General features: G+C 42.4%; 1 protein-coding gene across 1 annotated transcript in view; it reads right to left on the bottom strand.

The window, feature by feature from the left end:
• Window positions 1-19,326, bottom strand: part of cpda (carboxypeptidase D, a) — a 42,218-nt gene that overhangs the window by 9,584 nt on the left and 13,308 nt on the right. Inside the window, exons 3-7 of the mRNA XM_014214420.3 lie at window positions 8,129-8,271; window positions 7,664-7,833; window positions 6,941-7,282; window positions 6,700-6,812; window positions 6,033-6,224 (exon numbers count right to left, since the gene is read on the bottom strand). Of these exons, the coding sequence (XP_014069895.2) occupies window positions 6,033-6,224; window positions 6,700-6,812; window positions 6,941-7,282; window positions 7,664-7,833; window positions 8,129-8,271 (960 nt within the window). The remainder of the gene's footprint in view (window positions 1-6,032; window positions 6,225-6,699; window positions 6,813-6,940; window positions 7,283-7,663; window positions 7,834-8,128; window positions 8,272-19,326) is intronic.

The following is a 19,326-nucleotide window of genomic DNA, read 5'->3' as shown; positions in this document are numbered from 1 at the left end:
TTATGAAGAGAAATTATAGACAAAACGTATTGGTGCTCATCGGCAATTGGACATCAACATTACACAACAAGTTGGAAATCGCAAATTCAACAATGAGTGGTTTGGAAGGAATCAGTGGCTAACTGCAAGCGTTGCAAAGCAATCACTAGCCTGCTATTCAGTGGAGTGGGTGTGTGGTCCAAGTCTGGGTTTAACCTGTCTGGGCTAGGGGGCAATATTTTTACGGCTGGATGAAAAACATACCCAATTTAAACAGGTTACTACTCTGGCCCAGAAACTAGAATATGCATATTATTAGTAGATTTGGATAGAAAACACATTTGAATGGTGTCTGTGAGTATAACAGAACTCATATGGCAGGCAAAAACCTGAGAAAAAGTCAACCAGGAAGTGGAGGATCTGAGAATTGTAGTTCTTTCTAGTCCCTTTCGAAACTATAGTATCTGTGGGGTTATGTTGCACTTCCTAAGGCTTCCATTGGCTGTCAAAAGCCTTCAGAAAGTGGTTTGAGCCTTCTCCTGTTAGTGGGCAGATAATATGAGCTCAGTTACTGAGTGGTCTGCCTGGCAACAAAGGGATTGGATATGCGCTGTCACGCGTGCGAGCCGTTCCTTCTTTTTCTTCTTGAATGAATATGCTATTGTCCAGTTGGAATATTATCGCAATTTTACGTTAAAAATACCATAAAGATTGATTTTAAACAGCGTTTGACATGCTTCTAAGTACGGTAATGGAACATTTTTACTTTTCGTCTCTGGTTCTGCGCTGGCGCGTTATGCCTTTGGATAAGTGATCTGTACGGACGAACAAAACGGAGGTATTTGTACATAAATATGGATTATTTTGAACAAAAACAACATTTCTTGTGGAAGTAGCAGTCCTGGGAGTGCATTCTGACGAAGATCAGCAAAGGTAAGAGAATATTTCTAATACTAATTCTGAGTTTAGGTTGCCCCGAACTTCGCGGGTGTCTGTATTGCTCTCTGTGATGGCTGAGCTATGTACTCAGAATATTGAAAAATGTGCTTTCTCCGTAAAGCTATTTTAAAATCTGACAAAGCGGTTGCATCCAGGAGTAGTCTATCTATAATTCTTTAAATAATTGTTATATATTTTGTCAACGTTTATGAGTATTTTTGTAAATTGATGTGCACATTCACCGGCAGTTTTGGTGGGAATACATTTTCTGAAGATCACGCGCCAATGTAAAATGCTGTTTTTGGATATAAATATTAACTTTATCGAACAAAACATACATGTATTGTGTAACATAATGTCCTAGGAGTGTCATCTGATGAAGATCGTCAAAGGTTAGTGCTTCATTTAGCTGTGTTTTGGGTTTTATTGACATGTCCTTGCTTGGAAAATGGCTGTGTGATTATATTTGTCTATGTACTCTCCTAACAATCTAATGTTTTGCTTTCGCTGTAAAGCCTTTTTGAAATCGGACAATGTGGTTACATCAAGGAGAAGTGCATCTTTAAAATGGTGTAAAATAGTTGTATGTTTGAGAAAGTTGAATTATGACATTTTGTTGTTTTTGAATTTGCCGCCCTGATATTTCACTGGCTGTGTCCTGCAGGTGGGACGCTAGCGTCCCACGTAGCCCATAGAAGTTAACCTCTTACATCTAGATGTTCCGCTAGCGGAACACCTCGCCAATATCCAATGATAGGGCGTGGCGCGAATTACAAACTCCTCAAAAATCCCAGAACTTCTATTTTTCAAACATATGACTATTTTACACCATTTTAAAGACAAGCCTCTCCTTTATCTAACCACATTGTCCGATTTCAAAAAGGCTTTACAACGAAAGCAAAACATTAGATTATGTCAGGAGAGTACCCAGCCAGAAATAATCACACACCCATTTTTCAAGCTAGCATATAATGTCACAAAAACCAAAACCACAGCTAAATGCAGCACTAACCTTTGATGATCTTCATCAGATGATACACCTAGGACATTATGTTATACAATACATGCATGTTTTGTTCAATCAAGTTCATATTTATATCAAAAACCAGCTTTTTACATTAGCATGTGACGTTCAGAACTAGCAAACCCACCGAAACTTCCGGTGAATTTACTAAATTACTAATTAATGTTCACAAAAAACAACAATTATTTTAAGAATTATAGATACAGAACTCCTTTATGCAATCGCTATGTCAGATTTTAAAATAGCTTTTCGGTGAAAGCACATTTTGCAATATTCTGAGTAGATAGCCCGGCCATCATGGCTAGCTATTTTGACACCCACCAAGTTTGGCACTCACCAAACTAAGATTTACTATAAGAAAAATTGGATTACCTTTGCTGTTCTTCGTCAGAATGCACTCCCAGGACTTCTACTTCAACACCCAATGTTGGTTTGGTTCCAAATAATCCATAGTTATATCCAAATAGCTGCGTTTGTTCTTGCGTTCAAGACACTATCCGAAGGGTGACGCGCCGGCGCGTATCGTGACAAAAAATGTCCAAATATTCCATTACCGTACTTCGAAGCATGTCAAACGCTGTTTAAAATCAATTTTTATGCGATTTTTCTCGTAAAATAGCGATAATATTCCGACCGGGAGACTTTTTCGTTCAATCACTGAAAATGTAAAATGGACTCTTCACGTGCACGCCCGTGTCATTGTTCTCAGATCGACCACTATCCAAATGCGCTACTGTTTTTCGCCAAGGGACTGCAGAGTCATCATTCCCCGTTCTGGCGCCTTCTGAGAGCCTATGGGAGCCTTAGAAAATGTCACGTTACAGCAGAGATCCTCTATTTTCCATAAAGAGGCTATAGAAGGCCAAGAAATGGTCAGAGGGGGCACTTCCTGTATGGAATCTTCTCAGGTTTTGGCCTGCCATATGAGTTCTGTTATACTCACAGTAACCATTCAAACAGTTTTAGAAACTTTAGGGTGTTTTCTATCCAAATAAAAATGATATGCATATTCTAGTTTCTGGGCAGGAGTAATAACCAGATTAAATCGGGTACGTTTTTTATCCGGCCGTGAAAATACTGCCCCTTATCCTAAACAGGTTAAGGGTCTCTTTTCCAAGCTTAAAAGGATAAACATTCACATGCAACACCATGGGCCAGAAAAAGTTGAATACATTGCCCATGCTGTCAATCCAGCATGACTTCTGCCGCGTTCAAGACAATTGGGAACTCTGAAAAATAACTCAGACTGGGAAAATACCTTTTGGTCATCCAACTCAGAATTCCAAGTCGTGAACTCGGGCCTCTTTCAAGAGCTCCGATCTGAAGATCACTGATGTCATGATTCAACTTTGTTTTTACCCCCGAGTACCCAGTTGTCTTGAAAGCACCATAAATACAGAGAATGCCATACTTTGATGAAAGTTTGATGACAACATTTGCACACAAGGACCACCGAGCCACCTTCCTGTTCAAGTGAGCACAGCACAACAAGGTGAGTCCAAAAATGTATTGTATGCTGCTGCATAAATGACGCAATATGCCAGGTATGTATACTGTAGCTAACAAAGTAATACTCAGTGTATGTTGTGTAGTAAGCTGTTAGTAGCCCATGTGCCTCACCATAATAATTTGGTCCCTTTCCCCCTCGTAACTTAGCCTACTGTTCTGACTTGGTGGTGTACATGTAGCTTATAACCTGTGTTAGAGAAATGTAATCATTGAATATTGTAAGAGTTTTCATTGTCTGCTTCTATGCCCCCTTTATTTATCCATGGTTCTGACTTGGTGTACAGGGAGAATACTGTAAGAATGGCCCATGTTCTAAATTCTGTCACTATATATTTCAAAAGTGCTGAACAAATGGTTAGATTGACTACGTCCATCCTAGCTCGCTCATTAATGTCTTAATTGAAATTACAGATTGCCTCTTATCCGCTCGTCATCCCCTTATGCCATAGTTTGTACATATCAATTGTCAGTAGAAACCACAATTGTTTAAGCAAGTAAGCCATAGGTTTTTTTTTAAAAGGCAGTAAATGAGGCTGAATGAACTGTTTTGCTGCCAGACAAGGCTCCGCTGATAGCAGTGGTAAGGATTCACTCCATGGCGCTGAAAAGAAAGCTCTGCTGTTGGGACAGCTTTATGTCTGACACTTGTTTTTGTTTACAGTTAGACAGTAACTTAGGCCAGGTTTTCCCAAACTTTTTCACTCAGGCCCCCTTTCCAGCACTGGGGAACATCCCGCCTATACATTTTGCCTTGTCTAATGTGTATTCCTGTGATATTTGAGTGACTCAAGCATAACAACTGTTGGGTTCGACATTTTGAACATTGAGATATTAAATAAATGATAGAGAAAGAAGCATAGAATCAAAGGAGAAAGTTAAGGGTTCTCTGTAGAAGGACAGATAGCTGTGGAATGTGTTGGGGGACGGGAGCAGAGCACCGTGTTGATATAGGGAAGACAGATGGATATTTGTGGATCAGGAGGTGAGGTCAGTTCCCCTTAAGGGAGTAATCAAGGTTAGTATCTGGTTACCTTCTTTCTCTTGGGCATAAACTAAGGATTGGAGAGAAGGAGTGTCTTAAGTATGATGTATATAACCAATGGAGAGAAATGTCTGTCTGTCTCAGCCCTAGGACCATGCCTCAGGACTACCTGGCATGATGACTCCTTGCTGTCCCCAGTCCACCTGGCCGTGCTGCTGCTCCAGTTTCAACTGTTCTGCCTGCGGCTATGGAACCCTGACCTGTTCACTGGACGTGCTACCTGTCCCAGATCTGCTGTTTTCAACTCTCTAGAGACAGCAGGAGCGGTAGAGATACTCTCAATGATCGGCTATGAAAAGCCAACTGACATTTACTCCCGAGGTGCTGACCTATTGCACCCTCGACAACTACTGTGATTATTATTATTATTATTATTATTATTATTATTATTATTATTATTATTAGACCATGCTGGTCATTTATGAACATTTGAACATCTTGGCCATGTACTGTTATAATCTCCACCTGGCACAGCCAGAAGAGGACTGGCCACCCCTCATAGCCTGGTTCCTCTCTAGGTTTCTTCCTAGGTTTTGGCCTTTCTAGGGAGTTTTTCCTAGCCACCGTGCTTCTACACCTGCATTGCTTGCTGTTTGGGGTTTTAGGCTGGGTTTCTGTACAGCACTTTGAGATATCGGCTGATGTAAGAAGGGCTATATAAATAAATGTGAAGTTAGAAATGGCTCTCTAAGGTAGGCAATGACTGACATGAGAAGAGACAAACTGATGATGCACTGTCCAATTTCGAAATTGCACCTTGTGCTTCTACTATTACAACTTTCAAGAGTAAGTTGAAAGCCAGACTGAAGGGGGGGGGGACCACTGACTTTATGCTACTGGTAATCATGTTTAATGTCTTAATTTAGGGGTACACTGTATTTTTTATTGTGGACAGGCAACGTCTTTCACAAATTGATAAGAGAATTCTATAATAAAGGTAAATGAATAAAGAATCCGACCCTGTCACGTAACCAATTAGTAGTTATGTAGCATGTATAATAAATAATTAAGGTACTAATCGAAAGGCCCATAAGGTCTAGTAGAAGACCAGGGAGGAAGGGAAATGTGTGTGTGTGTTAGTTAGCCTAAGGGAACTGTAGACATGTGTGTGTGACCCGACCTGAAGAGGCTTGGAAGAAACAGGGAGTAACCTTCAAGGTCCTCCTAATCTCAGGGGAAAGGAACAGGCAGCGCTGGATAGTGATTAACAGTGGTGAGAAGTCTGGGGAGGGATACTATTCACCTACTGTTCGTGTGTATGGGTGTGCGTAGGATATCTACTGTTTGTGTGGAGGTATGTGCGTAAGCGGGGAGGGAGCATAAAATGAAGTTCTTTGTGTAATGTACTTCAGAACGTTCTCTGAATAAACTGTACAGACCTTTTGCAGATGTTGAGTCTTTGCCTAATTATTAACCCATTGTCTTACAAACCTTGGGAATTAGTCAAGGCTTATTGATTGTTAATTATTATCATTGGGATAGAAAAATTCCCATAACACAAATAGACCCCACACACACACACACACATTCTTCTCTTACCCTCCTTGGCGATCTCATAACCATCTGGGTTCATGGAAGGCATGATGTGTATCCGGGTCGTGTTGACCAGCTGGGTGACCTCAGGGTCGCTGCCATAGTTATGGCACAGGTACTCAATGAGGTTGAGGAGCAGCTCGCGTCCCACCACCTCGTTCCCATGCATGTTAGCTATATACTTGAACTCTGGTTCACCTAAAGGGCAGAAAAGAGTGGGGGGGAAATTTAAAAAAGTGTTAGTGCTATTAAAAGAGAAGTAGGGCAGAGTCGGCTGGGAAAGAATGAGGGTGGAAGTCTCCTGAACAAATTCACACTCAATTAAACTAAAGCACACCATTCATTTGAAAACCCTCCTTATCCTTGCACTGTAATTTCTAGGCCACCCACTATTGAAAAAATACAATGCTGTAATGGGCCTGCAGATAAGAGTGAGTACCCCCACATTCAAAAGGATATGAAGCTACTAGATCATTGAGCTGAAGCAATAATATCAGGATCTTTTACAGGAAGCAAACAGCAGAACTGCTATTTATTTAGACTATGAATTTCTGTGTATGAACACAATCCAGTTAGTTAGATCAATATAAACCACACAGCCATAGATTGAAGGCATTGCTTTAGAGTTAATAGTCTCTTCTGGAGCTCCAGTGTCACCAAAACACATCCTTACCTGCCTCGTGGACGGTGGGGTTGTCTGATATCACCATGACGTAGAGCTCACGGTCCTCTGCTGACTTCCCAATGGAGTACAGATGAGCGATGGAACGGAACCTGTTGCTGTACCTGCGGTGTTGAAAGAACAAGGCTATTTCACATTTTATTAAAGCTCTCACATCCTAACATTACTTGTTAGCATAACATTTGAAATACTTAATTGCAAAGGCAAGCCTATAAAGCAAACATAATAGTACCTGCGCAGGAACAGCTCCATGTCATTGTAATGGTGGTGGCGGAAGTCTTGTGGCTGGATGGGCTGGTGCTCAGGCTGGGCTGGGGGCTGAGCCTCCTGGGGAGTGTAGCTCTCGTTGGCCCCAGAGGTCCCCATCTCAGAAGTGGTGCTTGAGGTCTCGATGGTGGTGGAGTCAGGGTCAGAGGTTGTGGTAAGGACAGAGGTTGTGGTAGGGACAGTGGTAGTGGTAAAGGGTACGGTTATGCCACCTGTGGGTTCATTTCCCAGGGGTGCCAGGGTGAAGTTGAGCTCAGTGGCCTTGCCCTCCACCACTTGAACCCCAACTACTGTCATGGACACGTACCTATGAAGACAGAAATATTGAATATGTTTATTTTGCTGCAGTCAAAATAAAACATATTAGAAATGCAACAAAACTAAGTAAAAACCCTGTGCACAGCAGTGTGTCTAAATCCAGGTGATATCTTTTAAATGCATTTCACCAGGAAGTTTCAGGTATAATGGGAAAGTTCCAGAACGGGGAAATATCTTAGAGGAAATTAAGCTCCAAGATGTACATTTACTTCATGTAAGAAAACACCATACACAAATCCGTTCCAAGGAAAACAGACAGGAACTAAAATCAGGAGTATATTTATTTTGTTAAAGACTTTATTTTCTGTACCCTGTGCCTGCAAGTTACTGTAGCAGCAGGAGAGGAGTTCATTCCTCCAGCAGTACTCACCCTGTGGCTACAGCTGAGACATTGTACGTCCCAGGAAGCAGCAGGCGGTAGAAGTCACCAAACTTGGCCGTGGTCAGGTTATGGTTGATGCCAGCCACCACGATGCTGACATCAGGCAGAGCTGTCCCATTGGTAGCCTCGTTCACATAGCCTCGAACTCCAATGTGAACCTGGGAGATCAACAGGATAACGTCAGAAGAGATCTCAGACACTTTCTATTGCCTCAGTAGCTGGGAACAAATGAAGCTCAAAAAACTGAAGTGCTGCCTAGAAGTAACTAACTACTGCAAATGGATGTCAAGATGAAACAATCTCTTCAATTCAAATAAATAAATAGATAGATAGAGTACAGTAGTAAGAACCAGAGAGTGGTTAGAAATACTACAGCTAGTCATATGTGCAATGAAATTGTGTGCGCGATAGTTTAAAAGTTTGAGTGTGATACTGTGTCTTGTGAAAGCCAACCTGCTCCAGGTAGGCAATGAGTGACTCCCTGTTATAGTCCCACTCTTTCTTTAACTCGGAAGCCGGTGGAAATTTACAGCAGCTCAGTTCCATGGTGATCTCCAGGCAGTTTCCATTCAGGTAGTTATAGTCCTGCATGCCTCCTGAACAGGGATGACAAATTGTACCTTATGTCAAAATGTTTTCCTGCAAACATTTCAAGATCTCTCTGCTTGAAAACCACTTACGAGGACATCAGTATTAATTCTGGAACCACAACCTAAAGAAAGTGGACAAGCATACAAAATAAACTGTCAAAAGAAAGTGTGTTGACTTCTGTTGAGGTCATGAAAGCAACAGCATGAACACAGGCCTAATGCTTTGAGTCAGGAACGTCCGTAAATCTACACCAAACCCAGGATGTAGGCTAAAGGTGTTAACAATGCAAAGTGCCTCTGGCAGAGCAGAGTAGGCTGTGGCCACCACCAGCCTTTCCTCCAGTCCAGGGCTGCCTGGTGGAGGAATGTGTTTGCTGTGGCCTGGTGCCACCTGCCACTCAGGCAGCGTTCCCAGGTTGTTTTCAGCACAAAGCCAGACAGCAGGCAGGCAGGCAGGCAGGCAGGCAGGCAGGCAGGCAGGCAGGCAGGCAGGCAGGCAGTAGGCCTCTGGAAGGTTGCCATGACTGGGTTTGACCGGCAGAATTTTAATTTACCAGACATTTGAGAAATTTACCGGACCCATATGCATTGGGTGCCTAACCTGACTAGGGCGTCCATCCATGGTGCTCAGAAAGACAGAAATCAACGAGCGTAATTCATGTTAGAAGAACATGCAAGACGAGGATGCAACGATGTGTGGTCCTTACTGAAATATGATGTACACTTTGAAGATGTTAGAATAACTGTCCACATGTACTTTTCCTCTGCCAACAAGACGAGTAAGGAACAGCTAAACACTAGCCTGTCAATAGACCATAGTCCCCACAGTAGAAAGGTTTACCCAGGCCTATTCTATTGGTCAGCTTGTCGATACAAATAATTGCCTATTCCAAACAGACTCTGGGACGATAGATCCCAAATTCATACAACCAGTAGGCATAAACAACATTAAAAAGTAATGAGGCTGATGCAACAGATCAGAACGTTTAGCTTAAAATGTTGATAAAACTATTATTTCTTCAGATTATAAACGCAGCAATGCGCACAAGGCTAAGTGTAAATGTTTGTTCCATAACGCAATTAGCAGGAAAACTGTCAAAAGCACACTGCACATGCGAGCAGTTTCATGTGACAGAGATTAAAATATTATTTAGAAAGAGTGGAGATCTAATACGCCACAACTACATGGGTTGATAATATCACTAGGATTGTGCTTTAACTACTGGACAATGAAAGAAAGTTGATATAAAATCATTTCCTCCAAGGATATGGTCAGATTTTGGCTAGGCTACTTTGAAGCAAGGTAAAACATGCCTCATAACATGTAGTAAAACTTTCAGGTTTCAAACATTTAAGTATGATTTGAAAATGCATACTGCTCATTGCAAAGTGGTGTGTGACCCGCTGTTTGAGATGCTGTAGTAGCAGCTCGCGCTGTCTGACAGATCTAACGCTCAAAGGCTTTGTATCTCTCTATGCTTTACACGTGTGATAAAGAAGATGCATAACAAATATCCTGTACACACACGCCAATTTAATTCCACTAAATTACGCAAAGTAACCGATAGAGTATAGACCGATAAGCATGACCAATCAAATGCATTTCCATCAAATGGTATTTCAATCAATGAAAAGTCTAAAAAGCATTATTCGCAATGAGATTTTTTCTTCTCCCGGACAATTGGCCTGCATCAATTTTATTTAAAAAATAATAATAATTAAAAAAAAATATATATATATATATTTTTTTTAAATTAAAAATAATTTTAAAAAAAAATTAAAATTCGGCTTTTCTATTTTGGTCAATTTTATTAAAATCGTCCAAAAGCCGGTTATTACCAGCTAACAGAAATCCTGAACCCAATAGAAGTAGGATACTCAACCCTCTTCCTCCCTCACACAAACAAGGCCAAGTCACTCTGTCATCCTTAAACAGACACAATCCAGGGTACAAATGTACACACCCACACACTAATTCACAGGAGAAACAGCACAAACAACAACGCCAGCTCTTTATCTGCCACCTACCAGCCTCAGGTTACAAATGCTGCTGTGTGCATATGATATTAGACAGCGTGATGTGGGCAAGATGCAACACAGCAGATTCAGCGTTTACATAATCAAACGACACACACACACACACACACACACACACACACACACACACACACACAGCAGAGACAGCTAACGAGGCTGCTTGTGATTTAGCCAACTACAGGATGTGGCCCTAATACAGGAATCTTCAGAAGGTATTTGACACAGAGGGAAAGGAGGGGAACAGGAGAAGGAGAAACAGAGGGGAGAGGAAGTGAGTGTCCATCCAGCCATCATTAGTTAGTGACTGTAATAATTTACCAGGGACCCGTTAATAAAAAAGTAATATCCAGTATGGCGGCTGTTTAATCCACACACATCAGGGTTAAATGTGTGTGTGTTAGGCTACTTCTCACTGAGAGAGGAAAGATACCAGAAAGCACAGAGTAAGTCCTTACTAACACAATACTGAGTCAGCCCAGGACAAGCTAGAATACAAGCCAGAGTGGTACATGCAGCTGTTGAACATCCTCTCAAATGACTGCATCACTGTAACTGTCTGGCCTGCAGATGAATTCTGGGTACTGTGGTTTTGGTTGACTGGTAAAGACTGTTGTAAAATGGCGCCAGAAGAAATGGCAGCAGTTTTACTGGTGCAATTATTTGTTTTTCTCGCGTTATTTTTAACTCATTTTGTACATAATGTTTCTGCAACCGTATCTTACAGCAAAAAAAGAGCTTCTGGATATCAGGACAGCGATCACTCACCTCGGATTAGATAAAGATATTTTCTACAACAAGGACGACGCACAAGACATTCTCCAAACACCCCTCAGGGTCGACATCCCCGTTATTTGCAAGAGAAAGCGACGCAGGTACAGAGGACAAAGACCCGGATGCCTGGTCAGGACCCGGAGAAGGCGCCAACGTGCAATCATTGGACAATAAACTACACGAGGTACGATCACGAATATCCTACCAACGGGACTTCAAAACTGTAATATCCTATGTTTCATGGAATCATGGCTGAATGACAACATGGATATTCAGCTAGCGGGATACACGCTGCACCGGCAAGATAGAACAGCACACTCCGGTAAGACGAGGGGGGGTGGTCTCTGCATATTTGTAAACAGCTGGTGCACAAAATCTAAGGAAGTCTCTAGATTTTGCTCGCCTGATGTAGAGTATATTGTGATAAATTGCAGGCCACACTATTTGCCTAGAGAGTTTTCAGCCATACTTTTCGTGGCTGTTTATTTACCAGCACAGACAGATGCGGGCACTAAGACCACACTCAGTCAGCTGTATAAGGAAATAAGCAAACAGGAAACCACTCACCCAGAGGCGGCGCTCCTAGTGGCCGGAGACTTTAATGCAGGGAAACAAATCAGTTCAACCAAATTTCTATCAACATGTTAAATGTGCAACCAGAGGGGAAAGAATTCTAGATCACCTGTACTCCACACAGAGACACGTACAAAGCTCTCCCTCGCCCTCCATTTGGTAAATCCGACCACAACTGTATCCTCCTGATTCCTGCTTACAAGCTAAAATTAAAGCAGGAAGCACCAGTGACTCGGTCTATAAAAAAGTGGTCAGATGAAGCAGATGCTAAACTACAGGACTGTTTTGCTATCACAGACTGGAACATGTTCCGGGATTCTTCCGATGGCATTGAGGAGTACACCACATCAGTCACTGGCTTTATCAATAAATGCATCGAGGACGTCGTCCCCACAGTGACTGTACATACATACCCCAACCAGAAGCCATGGATAACAGGCAACATTCGCACTGAGCTAAAGGGTAGAGCTGCCGCTTTCAAGGTGCGGGACTCTAACCCGGAAGCTTACAAGAAATCCTGCTATGCTCTGCGACGAACCATCAAACAGGCAAAGCGTCAATACAGGGCTAAGATTGAATAATACTACACCGGCTCCAACGCTCGTCTTATGTGGCAGAGCTTGCTAACTATAACAGACTAAAGGGATGCACAGCCGTGAGCTGCCCAGTGACACGAGCCTACCAGACGAGCTAAATCACTTCTATGCTCGCTTCGAGGCAAGCAACACTGAGGCATGCATGAGAGCATCAGCTGTTCCGGATGACTGTTTGATCACGCTCTCCGTAGCCGACGTGAGTAAGACCTTTAAACAGGTCAACATACACAAGGCTGCGGGGCCAGATGGATTACCAGGACGTGTGCTCCGGGCATGTGCTGACCAACTGGCAGGTGTCTTCACTAACATTTTCAACATGTCCCTGATTGAGTCTGTAATACCAACATGTTTCAAGCAGACCACCATAGTCCCTGTGCCCAAGAACACAAAGGCAACCTGCCTAAATGACTACAGACCCGTAGCACTCATGTCTGTAGCAATGAAGTGCATTGAAAGGTTGGTCATGGCTCACATCAACACCATTATCCCAGAAACCCAAGATCCACTCCAATTTGCATACCACTCAAACAGATCCACAGATGATGCAATCTTTATTGCACTCCACACTGCCTTTTCCCACCTGGACAAAAATAATGCTATTCATTGACTACAGCTCAGCATTCAACACCATAGTGGCCTCAAAGCTCATCACTAAGCTAAGGATCCTGGGACTAAACACCTCCCTCTGCAACTGGATCCTGGACTTCCTGACGGGCTGCCCCCAGGTGGTGATGGTAGGTAGCAAGACATCTGCCACGCTGATCCTCAACACTGAAGCTCCACAGGGGTGCGTGCTCAGTCCCCTCCTGTACTCCCTGTTCACCCACAACTGCATGGCCAGGCACGACTCGAACACCATCATTAAGTTTGCAGACGACACAACAGTGGTAGACCTGATCAGGGACAACAACGAGACAGCCTATAGGGAGGTGGTCAGAGACCGGGCCGGGTCCTGAGATCCTCAAAAGGTTCTACAGCTGCAACATCGAGAGCATCCTGACTGGTTGCATCACTGCCTGGTACGGCAATTGCTCAGCCTCTGACCGCAAGGCACTACAGAGGGTAGTTCGTAGAGCCCAGTACATCACTGGGGCTAAACTGCCTGCCATCCAGGACCTCTACACCAGGCGGTGTCAGAGGAAGGCCCTTAGAATTGTCAAAGACCCCAGCCACCCCAGTCATAGACTGTTCTCTCTACTACCGCATGGCAAGCGGTACCGGAGCGCCAAGTCTAGGACAAAAAGGCTTCTCAACAGTTTTTACCCCCAAGCCATAAGACTCCTGAACAGGTAATCAAATGGCTACCCGGACTATTTGCATTGTGTGCCCCCCAACCCCTCTTTTTACACTGCTGCTACTCTCTGTTTATCATATACACATAGTGACTTTAAATATACATTCATGTACATACTACCTCAAATTGGGCCGACCAACCAGTGCTCCCACACATTGGGTAACCGCGCTATCTACATTGTGTCCCGCCATCCACCACCCGCCAACCCCTTTTTTACGCTACTGCTACTCTCTGTTCATCATATATGCATAGTCACTTTAACCATATCTACATGTACATACTATCTCAATCAGCCTGACTAACCGGTGTCTGTATGTAGCCTCGCTACTTTTATAGCCTTGCTACTGTATATAGCCTAGCTACTGTTTCACTGTCTTTTTACTGTTGTTTTATTTCTTTACTTACCTATTGTTCACCTAACACCTTTTTTGCACTATTGGTTAGAGCCTGTAAGTAAGCATTTCACTGTAAGGTCTACACCTGTTGTATTCGGCACACATGACAAATAAACTTTGAATTGAAAAGTTTAGATATAAAACCACAAGACAGTTTTTTGGTGGGTTATTATAAATCTATTTGATGCCAGGTCTTATGGCGGCAAAATATATTTCTACAGTTCATAATATTTTACTTGAGTCATGGTAGAGGAAACATTGCAACACTTGTTGGACTGCCTTGCATGGCTGTTTAATGGCAGGGTGTGTGTAAACCCCAGTCTAGTTGTGCTAAGGTGACAGCTGTGGTGAAACAGATCAACAGGGCAGTGCCCCATGTGAGCCTGTTTAGAGAGTACTTTAGGGATGTTAGAATAGTTCCCAAGGGCTTAGTCCCCTATGGTGACACCAGCAGGGTGCAACAGGCCTAGGCTATGTCTCTGACAGTGCCTCTATGGACACTGGCTAATAACCTTAGCATGACATAAACTGTACAGTGTGCATTGCAACAATGCTCCGTTATAATAGTAATCTTATAGTGACTTTTTTGTGTATAACGATTTGCCTGGCAGCACCTGCAATATTAATATCATATGACAACATGTCATAGTAGACAATATCTGAGAGCAAACATCCTCCAGACATAGGCTAGAGGTCCTGTCATGAGCTCAATCAGCCCCACCCTCCACATCCTCCCTCCAGGCAGGATACACCAATGACTGTATATACACGATATATACAAAAGTATGTAGACACCCCTTCAAATTTGTGGATTCGGCTATTTCAGCCAAAACAGTTGCTGACAGGTGTATACAATCTATCACACAGTCATGCAATCTACACAGACAAACATTGGCAGTAGAATGGCCTAACTGAAGAGCTCAGTGACTTTCAGCGTGGCACAGTCATAGGATGCCACCTTTCCAACAAGTCAGTTCATCAAATATTTGCCCTGCTAGAGCTGCCCCGGTCAACTGTAAGTGCTGTTATTTTGAGGTGGAAACATCGAGGAGCAACAATGGCTCAGCTGTGAAGTGGAAGGCAATACAAGCTCACAGAACGGGACTGCCAAGTACTGAAACGGTAGCGCGTAAAACTCTGTCCTCAGTTGCAACACTCACTACTGAGTTCCAAACAGCCTCTGGAAGCAACATCAGCACAAGAGCACTAATGCTCTTGAGGCTGAAGGGAGGCAAGTCCCCACAGCAATGTTCCAACATCTAGTGGAAAGCCTTCCCAGAAGAGTGGAGGCTGTTATAGCAGCAAAGGGGGGACCAACTCCATATTAATGCTCATGATTTTTTGAATGAGATGTTCGACGAGCAGATGTCCCACATACTTTTGGTCATGTAGTGTATGAATGGACAAAGCCATCAATCATGTGACACCATTCATTCCTATGTGAATACTCAATAGTGCATTAAAGCCAAATGAAGTCGGTTAAGATGACGTCTCATGGAAACATAACATGCGCAGTTTGAGCAACTCCAGGAAGTGGCATTGCAGTCTGCACCCTCTCATTGAGTTGAAGGCCGACCGGGTACTTGTACTGTAGCAACTAAATTATCCTTAGAATTTCTTCTGTGTGCTATTTTAAAATAATTGGTTCAATGACATACATCTGGTGTATTAGAAGCAATTATTGATGCCATGATTGTCTTAGATGTTTTTTCAATTTACATAAAGATTGCCATTTTTCCATTCACTATAATGGGGATCCTGTTTTCTGCTACCAATACCTGCAGTACCGTGGTTGGCCTTGAACTTCCGTGGCTTCAATGAGAGAGGGAAGTCATTCTCTCCTGGAATAGGCTAAACACACCCTCATCCAGTGTTTTCCCTAAGTACATGGAGTAGCCAGCCAAATAGGGAAAAAGTAGCCAGCCAGGGAGTTCCGGCTAGCTACTTTGCAGAACGAGCTCTATTTTGGTGGCCTCTGGTACATTCAAATGGCTCGATTCCATCCAAAATACACTACACTAAATGATTGAATACTTTAAAGATTTTACCTCCCAGATTGGTCAAATGAGATGTGGTATTAAGTAAAAATGAATTCAGTGTGTTCTTCGGATATCGTCTAGGCCTAGCCCTATACGATCAAGACAATTTTTTAAATAAGATAACCTTTTTAACATTAAACCTGTCCTCTTGAGAATAAAGTCATATGTACAGCCTGAGAAACAATATAGAATTGCAGGAAAATGGTTTTAAAAATGCTAACATTTTCAGTGGTAAGACCCCACGACAGATTGTATAAAAGTGGGGGTGCACAAAGTCAGGTGCCCATGAATAGACCTACAGGTTTTGAAGAATGAAGCAGGTGTTAAAAATGGTCTTTGCTACACAGAAAGCAGCAGTTGACTACTACATTTGACACTTTAATGAAATCAGTAGGCCTATATCAATATCTTCAATAATACCATAGAAGTATCATTACCTTTTATAACCTTCAATCTGTTATCATATTTTGGACCAGAATGAAGCTCTCTTAACACTACCTACTGTTCCTGCAGTGAGGATTCAACATCTTCATTGAATGTTTTCAAAATGTAGCCGCAGATAATCGCTAGTACCGGGTGAGACCCCACTTTGCCTCCCGAACAGCCTGAATTCTTTGGGGCATGGAAACGTTGCTCAATTGATATCAAGGGACCTAACATGCCAGGAAAACATTCCCCATGCCATTACACCACTACCACCAGCCTGTACCATTGACACCAGGCAGGATGAAGCCATGGACTCATGCTGCTTATGACAAATCCTGACTCTGCCATCAGCATGACGCAACCGGGATTATTTTTCCTCTCCTCAATTGTCCAGTGTTGGTGATCGCGTGCCCACTGAAGTGGCTTCTTCTTGTTTTTAGCTGAAAGGAGTGGAACCCAATGTGGTCGCCTGCTGCAATAGCCCATCCGTGACAAGGACTGACGAGTTGTGCGTTCCGAGATGTCGTTCTGCACACCACTGTTGTATGGGGTAGAGGTCGACCGATTATGATTTTTCAGCGCCGATGCCGATTATTGGAGGACCAAAAAAGCCGCTGCCGATTAAATCGGCCGATTTTTACAAACGTAATAATGACAATTACAACAATACTGAATGAACACTTATTTTAACTTAATATAATACATCAATAAAATCAATTTAGCCTCAAATAAATAATGAAACATGTTCAATTTGGTTTAAATAATGCAAAAACAAAGTGTTGGAGAAGTAAAAGTGCAATATGTGCCATGTAAGAAAGCTAACATTTAAGTTCCTTGCTCAGAACATGAGAACATATGAAAGCTGGTGGTTCCTTTTAACATGAGTCTTCAATATTCCCAGGTAAGAAGTTTTAGGTTGTAGTTATTATAGGAATTATAGGACTATTTCTCTCTATACGATTTGTATTTCATATACCTTTGACTATTGGATGTTCTTATTGGCACTTTAGTATTGCCAGTGTAACAGTATAGCTTCCGTCCCTCTCCTCGCTCCTACCTGGGCTCGAACCAGGAACACATCGACAACAGCCATCCTCGAAGCAGCGTTACCCATGCAGAGCAAGGGGAAAAACTATTCCAAGTCTCAGAGCGAGTGACGTTTGAAACGCTATTAGCGCGCACCCGCTAACTAGCTAGCCATTTCACATTGGTTACACCAGCCTAATCTTGGGAGTTGATAGGCTTGAAGTCATAAACAGTGCAATGCTTGAAACACAGCGAAGAGCTGCTGGCAAAACGCACGAAAGTGATGTTTGAATGAATGCTTACGAGCCTGCTGCTGCCTACCACCGCTCAGTCAGACTGCTCTATCAAATCATAGACTTAATTATAACATAATAACACACAGAAATACAAGCCTTTGGTCATTAATATGGTCGAATCCGGAAACTATCATCTCGAAAACAAAACGTTTTTCCTTTCAGTGAAATAGGGAACCGTTCCGTATTTTATCTAACGGATGGCATCCCTAAGTCTAAATATTCCTGTTACATTGCACAACCTTCAATGTTATGTCATAATTATGTAAATTCTGGCAAATTAGTTCGCAACGAGCCAGGCGGCCCAAACTGTTGCATATACCCTGACTCTGCATGCAATGAACGCAAGAGAAGTGACACAATTTCACCTGGTTAATATTGCCTGCTAACCTGGATTTCTTTTAGCTAAATATGCAGGTTTTAAAATATATACTTCTGTGTATTGATTTTAAGAAAGGCAAATGATGTATATGGTTAGGTACAGTCGTGCAACGATTGTGCTTTTTTCGCAAATGCGCTTTTGTTAAATCATCCCCCGTTTGGCGAAGTCGGCTGTCTTTGTTAGGAAGAAATAGTCTTCACAGTTTGCAACGAGTCAGGCGGCCCAAACTGCTGCATATACCCTGACTCTGTTGCAAGAGAAGTGACACATTTTCCCTAGTTAAAAGAAATTCATGTTAGCAGGCAATATTAACTAAATATGCAGGTTTAAAAATATATACTTGTGTATTGATTTTAAGAAAGGCATTGATGTTTATGGTTGGAGCAACGTGTACCTAAGCGTTTATATGCAATGCAGGACAGGCTAGATAAACTAGTAATATCATCAACCATGTGTAGTTAACTAGTGATTATGATTGATTGATTGTTTTTTTGATAAGTTTAATGCTAGCTAGCAACTTACCTTGGCTTCTTACTGCATTCGGGTAACAGGCAGGCTCCTCGTGGAGTGCAATGTAAAGCAGGTGGTTAGAGCGTTGGACTAGTAAGGTTGCAAGATTGAATCCCCGAGCTGGCATGGTAAAAATCTGTCGTTCTGACCCTGAACAAGGCAGTTAGACTAGGAACGGTGGGTTGTCATTGAAAATAAGAATGTGTTCTTAACTGACTTGCCTAGTTAAATAAAAGGTCTTAAAAAAATAAAAAAATAAATTTTTATTTTTTTAATAAAAAAATAAAAATAAAAAAAAAAATTCGGCCAAATCAGCGTCCAAAAATACCGATTTCCGATTGTTATGAAAACTTCAAAATCGGCCCCAATTAATCGGCCATTCCGATGAATCGGTCGACCTCTAGTATGGAGCCATTATTAGTCTGTTTGTTGCCAACCTGTTTGCTTGCACGATTCTTGCCATTTTCCTTCAACCTCTCATCAACAAGCTTTTTTTTTTTTTTTTTTTTTTTTTTTTTTTCGCCCACAGGACTGCCGCTGACTGGATGTTTTTGTTTGTCGCACCATTCTTGGTAAACCCTAGACACTGTCGTGCGTGAAAAGCCCAGGAGCCAGGCCGTTTCTGAGATACTGGAACAGGCGCGCCCTGTACCGACGAGTATACCACGCTCAAAGTCACTAAGGTCACTCATTTTGCCCATTATAACGTTCATTCGAAC

Source organism: Salmo salar, chromosome 09, assembly GCF_965601325.2.
Source record: "Salmo salar chromosome 09, fSalSal1, whole genome shotgun sequence".
NCBI classification, from domain to species: Eukaryota; Metazoa; Chordata; class Actinopteri; order Salmoniformes; family Salmonidae; genus Salmo; species Salmo salar.
This window is presented reverse-complemented; position numbering and strand designations above follow the sequence as displayed.